At 35.2% G+C, this 12,786-nt stretch overlaps 1 protein-coding gene across 2 annotated transcripts in view; it reads right to left on the reverse strand.

Annotated features, from left to right (window-relative positions):
* The window catches only part of loco (regulator of G protein signaling family member locomotion defects), a 127,400-nt gene that overhangs the window by 21,163 nt on the left and 93,451 nt on the right, over positions 1-12,786 (reverse strand). For both annotated transcript variants that reach the window (XM_083135509.1, XM_083135517.1), the window contains 3 exons: positions 9,865-9,948; positions 4,890-5,043; positions 3,440-3,531 (listed from right to left, as the gene is read on the reverse strand). In XM_083135509.1, coding sequence (XP_082991635.1) covers positions 3,440-3,531; positions 4,890-5,043; positions 9,865-9,948 — 330 coding nt within the window. The remainder of the gene's footprint in view (positions 1-3,439; positions 3,532-4,889; positions 5,044-9,864; positions 9,949-12,786) is intronic.

Here is a 12,786-nt window from a genome sequence, read left to right on the forward strand (position 1 = left end):
TTATATAATTTATCTCTTTTGACCGAATCATATGCTTTTTTGAAATCAATGAATAGCTGATGGACATTTTGATTATATTCCCACTTTTTTTCAAGTGTCTGTCTGATGTGAAAAATTTGATCTGTAGTTGATCTGTTACGTTTAAATCCACATTGATAATCACCTATAATTTCATTAGCATATGGGGTTAGTCTTGTTAAAATAATGTTAGACAATATTTTGTATGTTGTTGAGAGTAGAGAAATTCCACGGTAATTATTGCAGTTCATTTTATCACCTTTTTTAAACACAGGAACAATTATGGATTCTTTCCACTGTTGAGGGATTTCTTCTTTATTCCATATTAAACAAATTAATTTATGAATTTGACATATTAATGAATTTCCACCATATTTAATTAACTCAGCTGGTATTAAATCAATGCCAGGTGCTTTGTTATTCTTTAGCCTTTTAATAGCATCTTTAACTTCCGTCAAGTTAGGTTCTGGAACTAAAGGTTCTGCTGTGTGGACTTCATTTACTTCTGATTTATCTCCTACATGGACATTTAAAAGGTCATTAAAGTAGTTCTTTTATCTATTTAGAATATCGCATGGGTCAGCTAGAAAATCACCGTCTTTATCTTTTATCAAGTTTACTTTAGGTTGCCACCCCTTTCTAAATTCATTTACACCTTTATATAAATCTCTGATATTTTTATTTTTGCTGTTTGTTTCAATTTCGTCAATTTTGCTTTTCAAGTAATCTCTTTTTTTACTTCTAAACGTGCGGTTAACTTCTCCCTTTATTCTATTATAATTGCTTAGATTTGTATCATCCGAGTTATTTAACCATCTAAGTCTAGCCTGATTTCTTATTTCTATTAGATTATGACATTCATTATCAAACCACGGCTTACTTTTTCTTGGTTTATGGTATCCTATACTTTCTTTAGCTGCTGATTCTATTGCATTACGTATGTGCTCCCAATTCTTATTTACGTCTGTTTCATTTATATTTTCATCATCATTTAAATCCTGCAAAACATCAAATCTATTTGACAGTTTAATTTGGTAATCTTTCTTAATTCTTTCATCAACAAACTTTCCTGTATCAAATTTTATAACTTTTAGATTTTGTTGCTTATGATTTATCACTGAGAGTCTTTCTCTTAATTTAGCAATTACTAAATAATGGTCACTGGCACAGTCAGCACCTCTATGTGTACGAACGTCAATTATACTAGTATGCCTTCTCTTATCAATGAGAATATGATCTATCTGATTATGAGTTTTACCATCTGGAGAAGACCAGGTATATTTATGGATATCTTTATGTTTAAAAGTGGTACTTTTCACAATTAAATTCTTTGAGGTTGCAAAAGTAATCAATCTTATACCATTATCATTACTTCATTCATGAAGACTTTCTTTACCAATCGTGGGTTTAAATGTCTCTTCTTTGCCAATCTGTGCATTACAGTCACCTAACAGAATTTTCATATCATACTGAGAAAATTTATCAAAGACCTGTTCTAACTCTGTATAAAAATCATCTTTATTATTATCATCTTTATCTTCCGTTGGTGCATGTATGTTTATTAAAATAATTTTACACCACCTACCCTGTAAAACTGCATATGATATCCTATCATTAATAAATTCTACTGTTTTAAGAGCCGAGATAATTCTATTATTTATGAAAAAGCCTGCTCCAAAATTATGATTTTCAGTACCACCATAGAAAAAAGTATAATTTTTAGTTTTACAATTCCCTTCACCTGGCCACCTAACTTCCTGGACAGCTACTACATCTAATTTATACTTCACTATCTCATTAACTGTACACTGAAATGCCCCAGGCCGGTAAAGGCTCAGAACATTCCAGGTGCCTAATTTAATATCCTTATTCCTAATGAAGATCTTATCCTTAGTCCAGGGACCTCCCAAAGTAGTCCCCACCCGGAGATCCGAACGGGGGACTATTTTACCTCCGGAATATTTTACCTTGGGAACATCCATGGCCTTATATTTCTGTTTCTTGACATGTCTTTTTACAGTGCAGAGTTGTCAGCTCTACGCCTAACCCCCAATATGAATGGAGGAACTACTACACAAGACAAACACAAACATATTAGACAGCACAATTACTACACAAGACGAACACAAACACATCAGACAGCATAACTACTACACAAGACACACACAAACACATCATAACTATAACACAATATAAACACACACACACCACAACTACTACGCAATATAAACAAACACAAACAAACAAACAAACAAACAAACAAACAAACACAAACACAAACACACACACACACACACATTTATATTGCAAAACATGATGCAATATAAATAAACCAGAAATAGGCCACAAGTGGACCGGAAGTAGGCAAACCGGAAGTGGACCGGAAGTAAATATGTGTGGGTGTGGGTGGGTGTGTGTTAATACGTTTGGCCTAGTTTTAAGTGTAGCCAAAAAAAATATCAAGAGGGGCATATTTTTAACAAATTTATGGACAACAATCTCACAGAAGTGCCTTTTATAAGTGTAGGCAAATCAATCTGAGAGGGGTCATCATTTCACGGGAACTTCCCGAGGGCATTTTCACAAAAATCTTGGATTAGGCAGGGTTCCACACTTGAGCAAAAAGCTCATATGGGCATGTTTATACATACATACATACTCCCCATAACAGAGCTATTGCTCCACTTACAACGGGGGCTTACAAGTAAATAAACTATGGTACATAATATCCATATACATAAACATAATATTAACATATACATTAACACAAATATTAACATATACAAACACATAAACCAATTGCATATACACAAATAATTAAATGATATTAATGCCTATTTTCAGTTTGTGTTATATTATATTGTATTATAAAATTATATTTAGCATTAATAAAATGTTGAGCCTGTTTTAAGTGTAGCCAAATCTGCCTGAGAGGGGCTCATCATTTATCGTGCTGGTTGTATCACAAATCATACTACTTATGTATATCTATGTATGTATGTATGTATGTATGTGTGTGTATGTGTATGTGAGAGACAGAGAGAGACAGAGAGAGAGAGAGAGAGACAGAGAGAGAGACAGAGAGAGAGAGAGAGAGAGAGAGAGAGACAGAGAGAGAGAGAGAGAGAGAGAGAGAGAGACAGAGACATGAGAGAGAGACAGAGACAGAGAGAGACAGAGAGAGAGAGAGAGAAAGGGGGGATTCATTTCTCATTCCAATGTGAACACCTGAGAATTTTACCAGCTGCTGTTGGCAGAGATAGGACAGTCAATGGAAATTGGTCCACCACTAACCATTAATTATAGAAGTCATGAAGCTACCAATGACTATGGGAATAAAAAATATGTAGTCTGTGCATTACAGCTACGCTGAACACACTTGATTGTAATATTGAATACTTTTGAAGCTTGACACACATACCTTCAGAAATTCTGGCAATTCAAAATTGATCTCTGTTCCTCTTTGGTCCTCCAATCTACTTCTCTGTGCTCGCTTAAGCCCTTCGTACAATTCTGGAAGAACAGACATGCATCAGTACAAAGGGTGCACATTCTCTTGTGGATAAAAAGTCAGATAATAGATATTGTAACATCCAAAGTAATGTAATGCTAATATACAATATCCTTTACCATCATTTTACATCACATTTCTGTCACTTCTGGCTATTTTCAATACAATAAAGACGAATGATGATTAGGTGAAACTAACGAAGGGGCACTCACAAAGGAACATTCATGCCCTAGCTGGAGCTCAAACATGTAAACTTTCATGGCTCAAGGTAATGCAGAAGTTGTGGGAATTTCAAGGGGAGAAAAGTGGTGTTGCTACAGGGCTGGTTTTGTCCAGTTGTACACGACACCTTTTGTTGTCAAGTTGCACCCTTCACTCCCATCTCAGGGAGAGGCACGGAATCAGGGACCTATTTCGCTTGCTACATGGCAGCAACCATTAGGCTTGCCTCACTTGGCCTTGTTGAAGATGCTACCAGTTTCGAAAATGACTCAAAACGAAAAATTTGGCAACATAGAATACGACAATTTCCCCTCACTACACGGCAACTGAACAAAGCTGATTGGTTCAGCGGTTCATGTGACACTCCCTCGCTTTTGACAGAAAAGGCAAGAATTGAATTGTGAAGTTTGTTTTTTCGCCGAACAGGCTTTAGTAGTTATTTTTTGTAAGTTCAGTAATTTTATGTTCTTTTTCTACCTCTCTACATTAATCACAAAGTTGAATACGTTAATAGACTAAGGAACAAAAAGGATGGCAAAGTTGCTGAATACATAACTAAGTGAACAATGTAATGTAATATTCACTATTTCTTATAATAGCACATTCCCTCCTATCACAAGAGATGACATTTCACAAATATCTCATTCCTTTCATCAGACCCAATCAAGTACAAAAATAAACTTGAATTTTTGATGTATGTACAGTCAACGGCAAAGGTAATGGATAAATTGTCCATTATTTTCATTAATTTTTATTCCACATCCTGTGTTGTTTTAAGGAATGGAATTCTGTTGATGGAAAGCAGATGATGTCCTCCGCCTATTGAAGTTTTTATTTCAATTCATGATCACCACATTGTGAAAAACAGACCGAATGAAAATGATAAGGAAACTTTACCTACTATTTCTTTTGCGATTGGGTGTACATGATAACATTTCTTTAGCAATCAAAATTAATGTGTAATTCATGGTACATAATGGGTTCTTTTTATTCCAATGGTCTGATGATACACACACGAAGACACTGACAAGAGGGAATGCACTGTTTTTGACAATAAATAATGAACAAAATGCACTTTCAAGCATTCAATGTGCGACAGTACATTGTGTTACATAAGTTGAATGTTAACAGCACATACCCTCACTTTCTGATCTACCTAATGGCCTCACACCAGAGTTCAACTTGGCTGCTAAAAACTTGTTTCCTGACAAAGAGCTCTGCTTTGCTTCTAACTCACTCCGGGAAACACTAAACTTACTGCTTGCAGACTTCTTGCTCTTTGATTTTGATTCCTAAAAAGCATAAAATATTATATTTTACTTTCATAATGGTATGGAACATTTGCACAATTTCAGCAACAACCTACACCATAAGTAGCAGAATTACATTTACTGAAGAAATATGTACATTTTTTAAAACTATTATAAGGATTTGAGTGAATATTTTTTTTTCTCTTTGCTGTAAAATGAGGTAAAAATTATATTTAAAACATCAGTTTTGGATTTATAAATTAGTAACACAGTACAGTAAATACGGTGGAAACTCAATTTTACATTTTTCAGAGAACAAAAAGCAGTCTAGAAATGTAAAATGTATTTCCACTATACAGGGTTTTTCATAAGTAATAGCACACACTGACACATTTGAAAGTACACTATAATAGAAGCAAAAAAAGTCTCGGTAAACATGGGTCTGCAAATGAGCCATTTTCGAGATAATTGTGAATGTGTGGTTACAAGCTGCCACTGACTTCATTGTGTGTAAATGTGTGGTTAGAAGCAGTCACTGATTGCATTTTGTAAACACAAGTGTGCTTTACTCCTTGCATGTTCTGAGGTTTGCTCTTTGTTTACAAAACAGAACATTTCCGAGAGATGACGTTGTAATCAAACAGGATGGATACAATCAGTACAGAGAATTGTACATGCTTGTGATCAAATCCAAAATGACCCGGGGGTGTTCGAAAGACTTCAAAACTCAATGCAGAATAGAGTACAGCATTGCATCCAGATGCAAGGATGGCACTTTGAACACCACCTTAACAGGTGCGAGTGTACAGTAATTGTAACATACTAATGTTTGTTAAAGTAGGTAGAATGTTCAATAAAAGCAATGAGATCTCCAATGACTTTTCTTTACTGTATTATTAGCATTTTACCAACTAGGACGACGTTTACAAACAATGAAGTCATTGGCAGCTTGTAACCACACATTCACAATTATCTCAAAAATGGCTCATTTGCAGACCCATGTTTACAGAGACTTTTTTGCTTCTATTATCATGTACTTTCAACTCTATCAGTTTGCGCTATTACTTATGATACACCCTGTATAATCAGCATCAGTTAAAATTTCATATATCCTAGTACATAAAGGAATGTTGATTGAGAATTCCGTAGGCATTTACCGACAAAGCTGTACTTATATGTAGATGCTGATAGAATACTAAATTTGTTCCTTCTCTAATGTTTACTATCTACAGCCTAAACAAAATCACAAAAACAGCAGTAACTAATGAATCCTTGAATAATATTACTTCACCAAAATTGTAAATAATTCCACTATTGCAGTTTTTCAAAATTTACATAACTTGCCTCTCCCTACCAATTACAAAAGAACTACATTTACTTCCATTAAATACATCACCATATGAGACTAACATAGTACCATGAATAACATGAAAAATTTTACAGCTGACACTGTAGGATGACATGAATAAGGTATTAACTTATGCTTTGAAAAATGCACCAATGCACAATAAAGAATAAATATTCCTTCTCAGACCACAATTGGGGGGAAATGTATGAAGTACAAGTGCCAGACACCTTCACGACAAATACATGCACCACGATGAAAATATATAAATATCCCTATCCCTTTGGAAAAAAAAAACTGTCACCTAGGAGAGACCTGTGTGTGGAACATTCAGACATGTGCATGGGGTGCAAAGGGTGTAGCTGCACCCCTTTACTAGCCCCTAAAAGAAAACTCAAAAGTGAAAAATCAAAATTGTTGTGTGTAAACAGAGATCTGTGAATTTGAGATACTCTTGTGCAGTAACATACCTCCCACATGTTCATAAGCCATAAAACTTTTCGTCTATACTGTGTTAACAGTATCTGCAAATGGCTTATACATTAATAGCTCCTTCTGTCATATATATTTGAAGACCCTGCCCACAATAAAAATCAAAGGGATTATGACATTCTAATGAAAACTGAAAATATCTTTAACAATAGTATTAATATTAAACAATTTAAAACATCAGATTGTTATGTATTTTTGTTAAATTCTGCATACTAAAAGTAAACAAGATTGTCCAGACATGTATTGACATAGTCAATGCTGATCTAATGTCCAATCACAAGAGTTTTAATTAGTACCACAGTCCAATCACACCCATGCATACATGAGAATTGATCCTGCAATTTTAAAACTTTCCTTTGTTCATCTTTGATAACGAGATGACATCCTTGTTAACTCACCTGACGAAGACTGAAACAGTTGAAATATTGTGTTAAAAGTGAACAAGTGTAAGTAAATGTAAAAAGTGTATTCATTCATAAAAATATTGATTTTTGTGAAATTTTTGAAAATTTGGGTTTTTGGAAATCTAAAAATAAAAAAAATGTGGGAAAGGAGAAATTTTCCTTTTTTTTCAAAGCATTTTGTCTTAATCCAATGTCATAGGTTGCTTCAACTAGTTTTGGCTTATAACAAACACATCCCGGACCGGGGTTCCTTATCTCACATTGGTACTTGGGTCACTCTCCATCCACCCTGCCAGTTTGATTCAAGGTCACAGAAACACCCTATATATTAATACTGATCAATATTGTGAATAACTTTGTTACTATTTTAAAGGATCAAAATCAGTATTGGTGTTGGTTGAAAAAGCTCAAATTAAATTATTACTTTTTACTTATATCATGGTGAGGTATTTACATACCCAAAAATGAAGGATGCATGGACATGAAATTTCTGCCATACTGATAAAGTACAGATGTAAAATTTACTGATACCCACTATTTTTCAAATTTGATTTAAAATTAGAAATTGTCCATGAAAATTCAGAATGTATTCATCTCCTTATTTATTGTGTGTAATCAGGCGATTACAAGAGGTTTCACCTTAGAAACTGTGGATTTAGATATTTACAAAACCAGGGTACACGAGTTATACTTTTATATTCATAAAAATTAGCATAAAATGGCAGAATTTTCCATTAAGTTAGAGGCTATTTATAGATATATTCAATCGATAAAATTATCAGCAATTTTACCAATACACTGACACACAGATGTCTTTGCTCCATCTCTATCAAAAATAAAATATCATTGGTTCATTTCATATGGAATGACAGATAATTCAAGGAACAATTCTCAGATATGCCTCAGTGCACTTTAGCCAAAAACATTTTAATGTCACACCACAGACATGAAATACATGCTATTTACTTATTGCTATTAATAATAGTGTTGTAACTCTTAATGTTTTCTGGGTAGTATTACTATTGCAATGCACAAACTTTTGACATTCTCAATTAATGGGCAGTTTGACTTCACTTGCAGAACTGCATAAGCACTAACAACAGAAAATGTAGTAATGGGAGGAAAAAACTGATAAAAATTAGAATAAAAAATATTTACAAACACTGAAGTTTATAACACAGACTTAAAAAACACCACTTTCCAAAATTTGGAGTCGTTTCAGTGTTTTGTTATTTCAAGTGGTGTGATCCAAGTTTGCTGAAAATGTCCCAACTATATTTTATTTTCTCAAAAATCATGAGGTACAAAATCAACTCAGAATTATTACATCACAAGGTGTAAATTATGCATTATGAAAATTTTAAATGTTTAACTTTCTTCTCAGTAACAACAAAAAAATTTCAATGATAGCATCCTCGCTTTGTAATCAAGGGGTCCCGGGTTCGATACCCGGTGGAGGCACATGGCACAGTGGTTTGGATCCCACTTTAAACTGTAAGTCCAGTCCCTACTAGCCTTTCTGTGCATAAAGTGGACTTAAAAAACAATTGAATCAATAAAAAAAATTCAATAAAAATTCATTAACTTTGCACCCTTTCATCCATTTCTAGCAAAATTATAAAGAAGTTGCAAACTTGATTTTGACCGATTGGTGTATTTTACGTCTCTTTTCTGCCACCTTTGGCTAATCGTGATGAATGGTGATTACATGAGAAGGATGAAGGGACAATCGCAACTGCATATGGACAACAGCATGAGTCCCACAAAGGATACAAGTATTGGCTGTGGGTCCAGATGCTAGAACCTCAGTCTGCAAAATGCAGTCCAGGGTGTGATACATAAACAGATGGAAATTGCAAACTGAACTAGAACAAAAGGTATGATGTCCATGAAAAAGGAGATAGAAAGAGTAAATGTGTGCGAATTACACATTCAGGCATCTTTTTTAGCACAGTAATGCATATTTTCATAATGCTTTGTACACTTTAATCGCTATTACTAGCTTTGCCAAGAACAGTGAAAGTGACATCTGAACACCTTATATTTAAAAACACATAGCCTTGCCTGTCAAGGTAAAGAAGCACCAAATGCACAAAAATATTCATTAATTATCCTTAGCACAGAAGACTGGATATAATTTTCTTCCTTTCATGTTCTACTTCTAGTGGCTTAAGTATAACCTTACAAGTTTTAATGCAGGCTTTGACAACTTGCATACACCACTGGAGGCTGCCTGAATGCAGAACCTCAAGGACAGTAAGCAGGAAAGGGGGGGGGGGGGGTTACTCACAAATAGGATGACAAAAGATTACCCACTGCACTTGTCCCGTGTGTGTGTAATGTTTCATAGCAGTTATATCACCTGTACAATAAACAATATCTAAATATTGATACATTAAAAAACATATGTAGGTAAAAGAGTGAGCAGATATTCCTCCTGGTTTCTTAAGGAGCTAGAGATAGAATTAATCTTAGTAATACCATATGCTATTTTATGAGAATGGTTTTAAAAAAAACAATATTTTAAATTTGAAAATTAAACTGATAATTTGGCAAGTGGCACCTGATATTCTACTGGTTCATCTACAGATAGGTTAGCAAATTATTAACAAATGAGCTTACCCTTGTTTTATCTAGAGATGTGGAGTCCCTCCTCAGAAAACGACCAAATATTCCAGAAGAATGTTCTGAACTTATGTCTTCAGACTGTAATCAAATAAAAATGTTGCATGAATTTTCATAAAGTCTAGTAATTAAAAATGAGTTTTTCTTGTATGTACACATTGCTTGCATTGTAGAATTATTTTCCTGTAGTTTACAGTTATTACAAGCATAAGAAAACTCTTTTCCGTAAACTACAGGAAAATAATTAAAAATGAATACACAAATTTCTCAGCATTACTTCTTAAGTACAGGGAGGTTATTGCAGCATGCCACCGCAATAGCGTCGGCCGCTTGCCGGCCCAGTCATGCAACAGCTGCCGGCAAATTGCGTAACAGATAGCCCGTTACACAAACCGCTTGTTTTGTAATGTTTCCACTTTTCACAATTATAGTTACAATTACAACTTAAATAAGCACGTACCTTGCCGCAAGGATGCTGGAAAAGGTGTCCTCTAAAATACAAATATTTCTGGCACTTTATTTCTGCCCATATCGCTTCTGACAGCAATGACTCATCCAACATAAAGGATTCAATTTTTCATTCTTGTCTTGCCTTCGAATAAACAAAACCGTAACTCTTATTTTGCAGATAACACAAGATTAATCCTTTTGAACACTAGAGTCAGTGGCGTGTCCAAGATTTTCGAGGGGGGAGGTTACGTATACATTATTATGCAAAACGAAAGCGCAGATAAACGAATTATTTAACAGTGTCACTTAATTTTAACGTGTGAATATTTTTGAAGTAAAGTAGCGATCATACACTGTGTGCGTTTTTCTTTCTGAGAGCGCCATTTGAAATAAGCACTTTTCCCCTTTTGCTACTATGGGATAAACTGAATATAAAAGGCTATAACTGCTCAACAACTGCATCTTTTTAAGAAATTTAAATTCTAAATGTAAGAATGAACAAAAAGCAACATTTTATGTAAATTCCGACAATTGTGAGTCCAGGGGGAAACGGGAGCCAAATCCCAAAGTTCTATTTTCCCCGTAATTACGCAAAATTTCTGAACGTCTTAATTTCCATATTTTTTTTTTCAAAGTTGCGGCAGGAGCATTACATATCCTCATAGAGTAGTCTTTTGTTGTGCTTCCCTCAAAATTTGGTCCATCCAGTGTCTATAGAGCCGACGCTAGAAGCGAAATTCCTCAGATGTCGCAAGAGCGTCAGCGGCTTATCGGAGTAGTGGTAAGCCGCGAGAAGCCTCTCGATACTACGCGAATGCGACAGCTGTCGGCTACCAGTTGTTTAGACGTGTTCACTTCGGTTTGCGTTTATCAGTACTCGTGTTGTTTATACTGTGTTATTGGTGTGCTATTAAGTGCTAGTGCTTTATCGTGTGTTAATTGTTATTCATTCATTAGTTATGCCGCCAAACAAATATAGCCTTGAACAAAGAGTTTTTATGTACGATACTTACGTGAAAACGAACTCTTGCAGAAAAGTAGTCAGGCGATTCGCAAGAAAATTTCCTGGCAATCCTGTTCCGGACAGACATACTGTTTACAACCTCGTTAAAAGATTACGAGAGACAGGATCTCTTGAACCTAAGAAACGTGTTTCCAGACAACGTGTTCTTACGGAAGAAAAGCTAGACGAAATTGGTGAACGACTTGAACATACTCCAAAAAAATCCCTCCGTCGGCTTGCTCAGGAAACAGGCATTTCAAAATCCTCAGCACGAAATGCCACTAAATTACTTAGATTAAAACCCTACAAGTTACAGTGGTTCATGAATTGCAACCGCGCGATCACGCGACTAGAGTTCGATTCTGTAACTGGATGCTGGATAATATTGTTGCTGGCAGAGTAAATCCAGAATTAATCATATTTTCAGACGAAGCTTGGTTCGAATTGAATGGCCGAGTTATTTCACAAAACAATCGCTATTGGAGCGCAGAAAAACCTGACCTTGTGCATGAAGTTCCGCTCCATCCTGCAAAAATTGGTGTGTGGTGTGGTTTGAATGCGCACAGAATAATAGGGCCTATTTTTTATGAAGGTACTATCAATGGTGAAAGGTATCGAAGAGACATACTACAACCTTTTTTTGAACAATTAACGGACATTGAATGCCAGCAGTCATTTTTTCAGCAGGACTCTGCTACTGCTCACACTGCTTATGAATCACTTAATTTTATTGCCGAGATTTTTGAGGACAGAATTATCAGTACTGAGTTGTGGCCCTCTCGTAGCCCCGATCTTACTCCTTGTGATTATTATTTATGGGGAACATTAAAAAACAAAGTGTATCAGAATAACCCGCGTACAATAGAGGATTTAAAAGAAAATATAAGAAGAGAAATTGCCAGAATCACACCTGAGGAGCTTATGGATGTTCAGAGGAATTTCATACGCAGATGCCGGAAATGTATTGGTGTTGAAGGAGGTCATTTTCAACATCATTTATAACACAGAAGGTTAGTGATCATCATTATTATTAGTTTTAAATATAATTTTACACTTTCGGTTTGCTTTATGCGCCGCGATGCTGTCTTCCCTTTCTGTCAACCGAGGATAAAGTAGAGATGTCTAAGAAAGATTAGATGTCTGAAATAAGGTTGTAATTGTAACTGTAATTGTGAAAAGTGGAAACATTACAAAACAAGCGGTTTCTGTTACGGACTATCTGTTACGCAATTTGGGGGCACCTGATGCATGACAAGGCCGGTAAGCGGCCGACGCTCTCGCGGTGTCTAAGAAAGATTACATGTCAAAAATAAAGTGCCAGAAATATTTGTATTTTAGAGGACACCTTTTCCAGCATCCTTACGACAAGGTACGTGCTTATTTAAGTTGTAATTGTAACTATAATTGTGAAAAGTGGAAACATTACAAAACAAGCGGTTTGTGTAACGGGCTATCTGTTACGCAAT

The sequence above is a fragment of the Lepisma saccharinum genome, chromosome 1 (genome assembly GCF_977018435.1).
Source record: "Lepisma saccharinum chromosome 1, izLepSacc3.1, whole genome shotgun sequence".
In the NCBI taxonomy this organism is placed as follows: Eukaryota; Metazoa; Arthropoda; class Insecta; order Zygentoma; family Lepismatidae; genus Lepisma; species Lepisma saccharinum.